General features: G+C 36.0%; 1 protein-coding gene across 1 annotated transcript; it reads left to right on the forward strand.

The window, feature by feature from the left end:
- Positions 1 to 838: 838 nt before the first annotated feature.
- LOC113348281 lies at positions 839 to 7,085 on the forward strand. Its single transcript, XM_026591995.1, has 8 exons — positions 839 to 941; positions 1,023 to 1,140; positions 1,326 to 1,518; positions 4,261 to 4,409; positions 4,502 to 4,647; positions 4,818 to 4,935; positions 6,203 to 6,266; positions 6,522 to 7,085. Exons 2-8 carry the CDS (start codon positions 1,030 to 1,032, stop codon positions 6,665 to 6,667), a joined length of 927 nt encoding a protein of 308 aa, XP_026447780.1. The 5' UTR covers positions 839 to 941; positions 1,023 to 1,029; the 3' UTR covers positions 6,668 to 7,085.
- The last annotated feature ends 4,701 nt before the right edge of the window (positions 7,086 to 11,786 follow it).

Below are 11,786 nucleotides of genomic sequence, written 5' to 3' on the forward strand. Positions count from 1 at the left end.
CGACTAAGATAACGATTCTTCTTAGAGACTAACGACTGTCTGTAACGACACTTCTAAAACATTAACGACTGTTTACAGTCATCATACACATAATCAAAACAATAACAACTCTTTCAAAGGGTCGTCAGGGAATTGATTATGTTTATGACGACTTAAAACTGTCGTACATTTCGGCCATTAATGAATCTTCGATAGTATAGAGTCGTCACTGAAACAGTCGAAACATTAACGATTGTTTAGGGTCGTCATTGAAATTTTTTCATACCATGACGACTTTTCATACAGATCTGAGCAAAAAAAAAAAACATTAGTCAGAAAATTGCAGACAAAATATCTGGAAAAAAAAAGAATAAAACTCCAATTAATTAAAATTATCACTAATTATTTAGGGGCATTTCAGCCATTTAGAATTTTTTCTTATAAGGGATGACCCAAATTAGGGTAGGATGACCTTTTTTGTCCTCTAATGCAGGGCCCCATTTAATTTTTATGCCCTCAATTAAACCAAGTTTTGTTGGTTCGAAGGGAGGCTTTTCGTTCTCGTCTACTGTATTTTTCTTTAGCTGGAAGGTACTCTGCCAGGGTTGTCTTGGCCATTTTCTACTGTCTGAAATTTTAGGTCTTAGCAAATCCAACGTCGAAGATTTTCAATTCGATCAACAGGCAGTTGAAGTCATCATCATCGATAAAGCAGCTATTTACCACAAATTCCTCTATAAAAAAACCTACTTTACCTACTACAAACACACTTATCAATTTCTGCACAACCTTAACTTCAAAACATAATCTTTTTCCCAATTCGTTTTCTCATACCAATATAAATTTCAGCTTTCGTAGATTTTGCTCTATATCCTCTCCTCTCTGTCTTCAGAGGCCGATGGCTTAAAAAAGGAGCATCTTTTCACATCAATTCCAGTTAGGGCTTATTACTTATCCGATAGGTTTGTTAATGTGAACTTCTATCATAGCCTTTTGTGATCGTTTCATTGTTTTATGTTTATTTTTCATCTGGGTGGTTGCAGTATTGATATGGAAGGGTTAATGGTTGAGAATCAAGCCAATTTGGTCCCCCATACTCCAGGAACTGGCAGATATGCTGTTCTAAAATTTGACGACCTTACTAATTCTCGTGCTCCTCGAGTAAGTTCAAATTAAGTCGTTTTATTAAGTTTAAGTAATTTACAGCATTCATATGAGAACAAACTGATGATTCCTTTTTTATTGCAACTGGCCGTTTAGAGTTCTGTAGCCACCAAAAGTTTTACAAGCTTGACTTTGATTAGGTGTGATGGTTCCATTATAATGTATTGAATTTTTCATTTCAGGATTTGGGGGCTAAGTTAATTGGAATTTCTCACTCTTACATGGTGGTTTTCCCATATGGATCCGTCACGATGTTTAATGTGCATGATCACGAAATTGATAGGCACCTGGAAATTATCAAAAGACATGCTTCAGGGTCGCTGCCTGAAATGTTTAAGTGCAGTGGAGACTTGCCGGTGCCACGGAATTACTTCGGTATGATATGAAATTCTCATTCTTAAGTGCCAATTTTTTTAGGAATAATCTTAGGCATCTCTTGTAGGGGTGAAATATGTTAAGATTGGGAGATGTCTATCAAGTTAAGATTAAGTCAGGAAAAAAAAGAACCATCATAGAGATTACGTAAAACCCGTATTAGAAGAAAACACCATGACACTTTAGCCGCTTTATATTCTTTATATTGTTCTTATTTTTTAGCATGCTGCAGATGTGATCATGAAAGTTTCATGCTTACTAATAACTTGTTAAATAATGGGTGTTAATGGTCAGAAACTGCATATACACAAAATCTTGAAAGTGGATGGTTATCATGGTTATAAGTTCATAACAAAATCAGGGCGAAGGGTGTCTTTTCACGGGCTTGAAATTACAGATTGATGTATGATTCTGATTTTGGATGGAGAGAGGATATGGAGTGGGAATAGATTGTTATGCATGAAAGTTGTACATGGTATAGAGATCCCTCTACTAGTGGATGTTGTGGATCAAAATTGTTAGAATCTGACAGTAAAATGTGACAGTAGGATGAGACTATTGAGTCTATAAAATGTGAAGTGATGTATCACCATCTCGTGTCAGGACCTCACATTTGTCACTGTGACTTTTCTCCTAGCTAGTAATTAATTAGTTATATTATGTACTCTGTGATGCATTGTGCATCCAACATTCTGAAGTCCTGCTTATAGGAGAAAATATGTCCTTCATTTCTTCATACAATATCTTTACTTCCTCCTTACTCTCTGTGCGACTTACAAACCTACTGTTGATTGCATAAGCGAACACATTCCGGTCTTTAAGTTGGCACTTCCACTCAAAAGCTCATGTAACAAGGATGGGTTAAAAGGGTTTACATTGCTAATGCAGCCAGTCCTCGTTGACTAATCTTGAAACTTTACCCTTATTTAGAACGTGTATAAACCGGGGCCCATACAAAAAATGGTTGAAGTTTAGTTGGCGCATTAATGCATTGAGCAACCACCATAACCGGGCATATTTGTCGATGCAAAAGATTGTCAATAGGCATGATATCTGTGTTCTTTTCATGGTCAATATCAACATCTACATAACTGTAGGATATAGTACTTCGAAAATAGGATGGTTGAACCTGGCTTTGAATTTGCGAAATGTTTAAAAGCTCTGTTTTGCTTATGATGATGGTCTTACTTTTATCCTGGAATGTCTAATTCTATTCCTACTGGCAGCAATGGGATTTTCTATTTTCTCTCAGTTTGAAATCTTAGAGAAAGGGCATGTGGTACGTTACCCTCATCAAAGATATGTTTGATGATGTTGTCACCAGTGTCAGAGCATGTCTAATTGATGATCGGTGACTTTCATACTAGGATAGGATTGCACTAAGGGTCAGTTTTGAGCCCTTAGATTTTCTCCCACAAGGGACATACAAGGGGAGATCCCCTAGTGTATGCTCTTCGCTGACGATTTGATGCTAATTGACAAGAGTAGGGTAAGGGTTGATAGAGAATTGGAGCTGTGGAGATAGATGCTAGAATCCAAGGGTTTCAGACTTAGTAGGACTAAAACCGAGTATACGAGGTGTGAGTTCAGCGATGCTAGAGCAGAGGATAGAGATGTCATTTTGCACGGGCAGTAACTAGTAAGGATACTTTTCGATATTCAGGATCGATGCTGCAAAGTGATAGCGAGATTGATGAGGATGTTGGTCATAGGATTGCGTGAGATGGACGAAATGGCGACAAGCAACAGGCATCTTGCGTGATAAAAAGTTCCGCAAAAACTCTAAGGCAAGTTATATAGGACTGTGATCAGACCTGCGATGTTGTATGATGCAAAATGTTGGGCTATTAAAAGGCAACACATTCATAAGATGAGTGTACCAGAGATGTGTATGTTGCGGTGGAGTTCTGGTCATACTAGACAAGAGTGAACTAAAAGTGACAATATACACGATAAACGTGGAAATAAGAGAAGCTTATTCAACAACGAATGGGATGGTTTGGACATTTCTAACAGAGACCTCTAGAGGCACCAGTTCGCACTGGTATCATAAAGCCATTCCATAAACACAAAGAAAGGCAGAGGTCAACCAAATTAACATGGGAGGAGGCAGTAAAAAGAGACTTTAGGAATGGAATGTGCCCAAAGTGCTGGCTTTGGACAGAAATGCGTGGAAACTATCCATCCACGTACCAGAACAATGACCTAAGGAGTTTGTTTAAGATTTGTTTAGGATAGCATTTAAAAGCTAGGACTCTGTTTAGCAACCCAGGATCAAGGACCCAGAGCTTAGGACTTTGGCCGTGGGATCTGTTAGTATAGGTAGTATATGGATCATATTTTATTCCTACTCCCTCCATCCAAGCTATATAGATGGAGAAAACATATGGATTTCATAAATATTTGTTCTTTTTTCCTATCCTATACTTTTTGATTGAAACTAATACCACTATCATAAATAAGGGTATATATAGAAAAAGTTATCTAGGATTAAGAACTATAAGAACTATACCTATATCCTATATAGATGGACGACCTAAAACTAAAAATTTGTCTATATAACATCGTCGGAGGAGTAGCATTTTGGGTGGCATTACTTTTTACTTTTTTTTCCTTTTTGATTTTTGGTAACTTCGGTATGGATTTCATTTCTAGCTTACCCCGACTTGTTTGGAGCTAAAGGATTGGTTTTTGTTGAAATCTTATATTGCCATATGTTTGACCTATTGTATGTTATCATAGATTACGAGGTGAGAGAAAAGCCGGATTTACAAACGTGGATGCAAGGTGGGCCAAACTATATAATGCTGCAGCACTTGAACATTGATGGTATCTGTACGATTGGTAGTGTTCTTGGCCAAAGTGTTGCTCTTGATTACTACTGTCGCCTGGTATGTTCTTCAAACTGCTAGCGAGGTCCCTTGCTCCTTTTTTCCATGATCAGTTTGAGCACCCTTTGAATTCTGTTCTTATTCTCTTTCAGGTTGATCAATTGGTTAACGAATATTCAGGCGTAAATTTTCGATTGGAGGCAAGTGGTGCTTGTAAAAAAGGGATAAAGCAGACGATACTGCTCTGCGAGATGGAGGACATTGCAATTGCTATTTATAGGTTTGGGCTATCTGAGAGGTAACTACGTGTTTCAGTCATACTGATTGATTGGAAGCTTTGTTCGCTAGCCTTGAGTTATGAATGAGTGCATTAATAATACTTGCAAGGATGGTCATAGAGTGCTACTTGAATTGTAAGTCTGTGTCATATGTATGTGTCTTTATTAAGGGTAAACTGCATCTGTTCAGATCAGATATTGCTTGGGAAGATGACACCAAGTACTCACAAATGTTGGACTACCTTCTGGACAACTTTAACATGGTTGAGAGATTTGAGGGATTGGATCGTAAGTTCAAGATTGGAGAGGTAAGTGTATTTTTTCTGTATGTCTATTATATATATATATATATACATAAAAACCTCAATTTATATTGATACTCTATAAATTAGTAACCTCTATGCTATAAAATAGTAACCTCAATTTATTTTTAACTTGAGCCAGTTAAAAATATTATATTAACCTCAACATTTCAATGTTAATGTTTTAGTTCAGTCATACCGTAAAGAATTTATCTCCATATAAATCTTGTTTTACTAAATTATTTGATTTGTGTATACAATATGCCGAACCTTTTCAGCTGAATTTAGATATGCAAAATGCATTAAACACGAATTTACGCATTTCAGTGGTTTTTTCCAAACCACGTATAATTTACCAAATTTACATTTCATCTAGCCTGTTAATGCACAAAGTTTCGTGGAACCGGATGTTTGCGGCTTGCCGAATTGTTAACCCAACTTACATTGAATTTATAAACTCGTACTTTCTTGGATACTCCTCATATTAGTAATTGTTGTATATTAATAATTCCGTGCATTCCCAAAAATTCTAATATACAGAATTTTTATTGTATGTGAGACTACTGCTAATAATAAATTTGACACAGTGAACAACCTTATGGAATTTGATGCGTCTGATGTCTCCCTTGCAGCTAAATTACGACTTTGTTGTAGAGTGGCTGAAACTACTGTTTGCAGATATAGGGGGATTTATATTTTTTATTTGCATGGCGTTGGTATCATTTGCACCCTTAGAGCGTCCACAATGGACGATTAAACCCAAATATTTGGTCCAGTGGATAGGCGTAGTGGGACGGACCATCGATCAAAATTTGATCAAAGACTAAAATCCAGACCAAATTTGGTCGGCGATCAAGACCAAACCCAAATATAGTCGGGCGTTTATATAGTCCACGCCCATCACCAGGCGGACGTATAGTCCACGTCCCACCCCAGGCGGACGTATAGTCCACGGCGAACGTATAATGCACGCCTGCTTTTTTTTTCTTTTGTGTGGGACGTGGTTTATACCTCCGCCCCACTCTTTACAAATTTCAAATGCATGGGGCGGGCTTAATACCTCCGCCCCACTCTTTACAATTTTTTTATTATTATATTTTTTTTGAATTTTTATGCACCGGGCGAACGTATAGTCCCGTCCCACACCAGGCGAACGTATAATGTACGTCTGACGAAATTTAGTTTTTTCACCGTATCGTCACACACCAGACTAAACCCAAAATTTGGTTATTTTTTCTCTCTTTGGTCTATGGTTATACTCGCACCACTGCAGTTGCTCTTAGGGTTGCTACACAGGATTATGGAGAGACTTTCTCACTTGAATAAACAAGAAACAGGTATGTGATATTATTTATGTGGAGTAATGTTATGTTTTTAGAATCTTATATGCCAGTTTCTCTGGAAAGATGATATTGTATGTTTGGGATGCTTTGTAATTCTAATTCATTTTTCTTTATATAAAATCAGAATTTTTTTTTCAAAAATTTTCCTTACCGGACGTTTGTGGTTACTTCTGGTCCCGCCATTTAAATCTTTTTTTGCCAGTTGAAACCAGTAAGGAACTTTAACATTTTTCATTTTTGCCGAAATAGTCACGAGGCTTGAAAGTGCATGCATAGACCAAAGAGAGAAAAAATCCAAGGGTTTCAGACTTAGTAGGACTAAAACCGAGTATACGAGGTGTGAGTTCAGCGATGCTAGAGCAGAGGATAGAGATGTCATTTTGCACGGGCAGTAACTAGTAAGGATACTTTTCGATATTCAGGATCGATGCTGCAAAGTGATAGCGAGATTGATGAGGATGTTGGTCATAGGATTGCGTGAGATGGACGAAATGGCGACAAGCAACAGGCATCTTGCGTGATAAAAAGTTCCGCAAAAGGCAAGTTATATAGGACTGTGATCAGACCTGCGATGTTGTATGATGCAAAATGTTGGGCTATTAAAAGGAAACACATTCATAAGATGAGTGTACCAGAGATGTGTATGTTGCGGTGGAGTTCTGGTCATACTAGACAAGAGTGAATTAAAAGTGACAATATACACGATAAACGTGGAAATAAGAGAAGCTTATTCAACAACGAATGGGATGGTTTGGACATCTCTAACAGAGACCTCTAGAGGCACCAGTTCGCACTGGTATCATAAAGCCATTCCATAAACATGATATTGTATGCTTGGGATGCTTTGTAATTCTAATTCATTTTTCTTTATATAAAATCAGAATTTTTTTTTCAAAAATTTTCCTTACCGGACGTTTGTTTGTGGTTACTTCTGGTCCCGCCATTTAAATCTTTTTTTGCCAGTTGAAACCAGTAAGGAACTTTAACATTTTTCATTTTTGCCAAAATAGTCACGAGGCTTGAAAGTGCATGCATAAACCCACTAGGTTGCAAGTGGTAGTAATCAGCAATTGGTTATTAGACGAGCAAGTGAAGACTCTGGCCGCTAAGAGACTCCAAGGTGCTAACTCCGAATATAAGAGGTCTGTCTTCAAAAGAGTGACACCTAACTAGACAGTGCAGTGTATGTGCACCGTTGCAGAATTAGGAAACATATCGAAAAAGGGCACAAGATGAGAACAATATAGATAGAGGATTTTGGCTGTAGTCCAACTATTAGACAGACTGTATCATTATCACTTGCCACCTTCCATTATGTTTATTTATACTAACTCTAGCATAGTGCTAATGCTTATTATAAGACCTCTTCAATATTATAATGATTTCGCCAATAACTATGAAAAGAGGATGAAAATACTTTGACAAGTTGCCGTCCGTTTTAATGAAATGTTATCCATATGGGAAACTAAAAAATGGTTTAATTTCACAAAAGACCCTGTTTGAGCTTTAAATTGTAGTATCCCCTTGATTGTTGTTGCAGTTGCTTCCCCTTGACTAACATGACTAAGAATGAATGGATAACAGCCGTCCCGTCCGTAGCCATCCGCTCTGTCAAAATATAATTGCCCAATGTTTTTGTTTTCTCAAAGAAGAATTAGGGAACTGAATAGTTAAATGGTCCCACCTTTCCGTAATGTTTTCTTTTTTTATATTATGATCAATAAAAAATATGGTGTTGACGAGTTCTAAACTCAGATCACCGGTATATTACCTAATAATTCTACCATTTTATTACAGTGATATTGACTAGTTGGGTAATAACAAATTCATAAAAACGGTGTTATCCTTTCGTGCTGAGGTACCATGTATTTTTATATATGTAGACACTGAAATTAAATTGTAATATATTATATCATTTTTTTTTCTATATGATTTACTAATCTTTTTGCACATATATTAGAAAAAAATTGATACGATTCTTAGATGGTTTATTATTTTGAATTACAAAGAAAAATCAAAAAAATAACATATGATTGTTAAAATACTAACCCAGATGGTAATTTTGTGATATGATATAAAAGCGCCATTTCGCATTTGATCCTGACTCAAGTTTTATCCAACTGACTCTATGAGACCTGATAGGCATGAGCGAGACTCGAGTCTTCATGGTCTCATAGCGTGACTCGCACTCTAGCATATAAAGTAGTTTTCATGGACACGTCCCAACTAACTCCATAACACATCCACACTAGTCATGTAACATGTTTCTTGATCTCATTCATAACACAAGATATGTAAGTTCATACGAGTCACCATTATTCCCCAGAGCTCATGCGCATGTCTAGAGGGACCTACAAAGGGGGAATGAGTGAGACTCTGCTCTAATCTCTCGTGAGAGAGATTCGATTTCAGCCTCGTGAGAGAGATCTGGCTTTTAACCATATATTACAAATTGGATGATCGTTGACCATCCGCGTCCGCTGTGTCAAAGTATAACGTGGGAATGCCCAGTATTTTTGTTCTTATGGGGAACCCAATAGTTAAAGAAAGCTATTATAGGGGTTCCAAACTTTAGGTTTTGAGGGATCCTATAGATTCAAGTGCCCAAATGTGGATAAGGGGATATATTTCACCCATAATATAAAAGAAAAAGATATTCTTAAATAATTAACCTAAAGCCAAAAACTAAACCTAAACCTAAACCTAAACCTAATCATCTTCTTTTTTTCCATTGTCTCTTCTTCCTTTTTTTTTTCCTTCGACCACGATTCTCCGCAAGTAATTACTTCAATTAAGTAATTACTTCATCGATTCTCGGCAACTAATTACTTCATCGATTCTCCGCAAAATAATTACTTCAATTAGGTAAGAATTCAGAACCCACCCTTTTTTGTTGCGTTTGATCGTATAAATAGGTTAGATTTGATCAAATTAGTAATTTTGAAATAGTTTCAGAATTACTTACGGTTGGGAAAGTATCGGTTTTCCAAACCGTAAAACAATTATACGGTTGGGAAAATATGAACTCCCAATTGTATTTTAACCTAGGTTTTTTTACGGTTGGGAGTTCCAACCGTATATGGTAGTTACGGTTGGAAAAATATAGACTCCCAACCCTATTTTAACTTGGGTTTTTTTTTACGGTTGGGAGTCCCAACCGTATATGGTAGTTACAGTTGGGAAAATTGAAGACTCCCAACCGTATGTTAAATTAAAAATTAAAAAAAAAAAGATTTCGATTTAGTTTTAGGTTTTCAAACCCTAACTATAAATTAGTCTAACTTAATAACTAATCATACTTAATTTAGTTAATCTAATTATTAGCACTAACTAATAGAATATATTACGATTAACAAAATTAATAGGTTAAGAGGTTTTGTTAATTACTATTTCATGATTCTCTATTTTATCATCTTGTGAGCCCCTAAAAACCAAAGTTTGGAGCCCAACAATAAGTTTCTAGTTAAACACCTTTGCATAATTTTTTATTTATAATTAATAAAGAATATGGTGTTGACAAATTGCAGACTCAGATCGCCAGTATCATTACCCAATAACTCTATCACTGTATTACAGTGACATTGGCTAGTTGGGTGATAACAAATTCATAAAACCGTTGTCATCCTTTCGTGCTAAGGTACCATCCACATTTACATATGTAGACACTGAAATTAATTTGTAATATGCTATATCATTTTTATATATATGATTTACTAATCTTTTATGCGGATTTTTTTTTTTTGTTACGATTCTTAGATGGTTTGTTATTCTGAATCACAAAAAAAAAAAGAAAAAAAAAAGAACACAGTAACATACAATTGTTAAAATACTAGTCTAGATGGTGATTTTGTGACATGATATAAAAGCACCATTTCACATTTAATACTGACTCAAGTTTTATCCAACTAACTCCATGAGACCTGATAGGCATGAGCGAGACTCGGGTCTCCATGGTCTTATAGCGCGACTCGCACTCTACCATATAAAGTAGTTCTCATGGACACGTCCCTACTGACTCCATGAGACATCCATACTAATCACGTAACATGCTTCTTAATCTCATTCAGAACACAAGATATGTAAGTTCATGTGACTGAGTCACGATTATTACCAAAGCTCATGCGCATGTCTAAAGGGACCTACAAAAGGAAATTGAGCGAGGTTCTGCTCTAATCCCTCGTAAGAGAGACTCGATCTCAGCCCCATGAGAGAGACTCGACTTTTAGCCACCTGACCCTCACAATTAACTACTAGACCTACCCTTAGTTGGCCCCCTTAGTTATACTAGGACATGATCTCAATCACTCATCAAGAAACTCGAGCTTTTCTTAATCTCGTACAAACACGAGGCTCAGGAATACCAATATATAAGTCTCCGAACGATCCTATCCTCACTCTACTAAGGTAAAGCTTGTTGATTTAAAAGATTGGGTACTGGAAAAAGAATTGATGTTGTCTACTTCCACGGGAAGACATGTTAAGGTAAATGACGTTTTTTTTGAGAAGAGAATTTGACTATCATTCCAGTGTACTGGGTTTTGCTCTATACCATTGCCAAATAAAATATGGGTGAAGTTTAGGGAAATGTCAGCGGTTTTTGTACATTAATGGAGATTCCTATATCACCAAAATTTTGTTTTCATTGTAAAATCACTTATCATTTTGTTTATGAGTGCAAGGCATTGGCAAAGGTAATGAAAGAATAGGTAGTAATCGATGATAAAGGTAAATATATGGATGGTCTTCTTAAGAAAAAAAGAAGAAGAATAGAAGACTGCTAAAGTACGGAAACAAGAGTTTTAAACGAAAAAACTGACAAATAGTCCCTGATATGAAATTTTGTGAGCTTGCAGTGATTGAGTAACTTGATTTAGTAGTTTCTAATAAGGTAATTAAAGATATTGTATAGGATGAGCTGGAAGAAAGTTGTATTCGTAGTATTGGAAGCCAATTTAATGTTCGTGGTCCTATTAGATATGCTAGGTGATGTCTAGGTGTTAACTCCAGTCTGTTGGTGTTGTTACCTATGATGCATGTTACTATTTTTCTTTAAATTTTTACGTTTATCGGTCTCAATAATTTTTTCTTCAAAGTCATTACCGATATTCTAATTATTTGACCAATGTTCTAATCATTACCTATAATTTTTCTTCAAAGTCATTATCAATTAAGAAGGGAAGAAATGTATGAAATCTTTAAATTTGGAGATCACGCAGGGCCGTAAGCTTCCGATACAATTAGCTAAAAATGTATGAAATCTTTAAATAACATGGTTTCTATGAAAAGTGGTGTATATGAATTTTTAATATCCTCCCATCAACTATGATTCCAATTCTTTTGAATCAGAACCTTGAAGTGTTTTTCATAGTTGAAAGAGGTAATCCACTATATCCTCTTATTTTTATGTTGATTAAAGATGTTCTTAGCAGAAACATAATAAAGTTGGTTATATAAGGTAAGTTGAAGACTATGGTTACTTCCAAAGGTGTATCTCTTACATATTTCTTCTTCGTT

Source organism: Papaver somniferum, chromosome 2, assembly GCF_003573695.1.
Source record: "Papaver somniferum cultivar HN1 chromosome 2, ASM357369v1, whole genome shotgun sequence".
NCBI classification, from domain to species: Eukaryota; Viridiplantae; Streptophyta; class Magnoliopsida; order Ranunculales; family Papaveraceae; genus Papaver; species Papaver somniferum.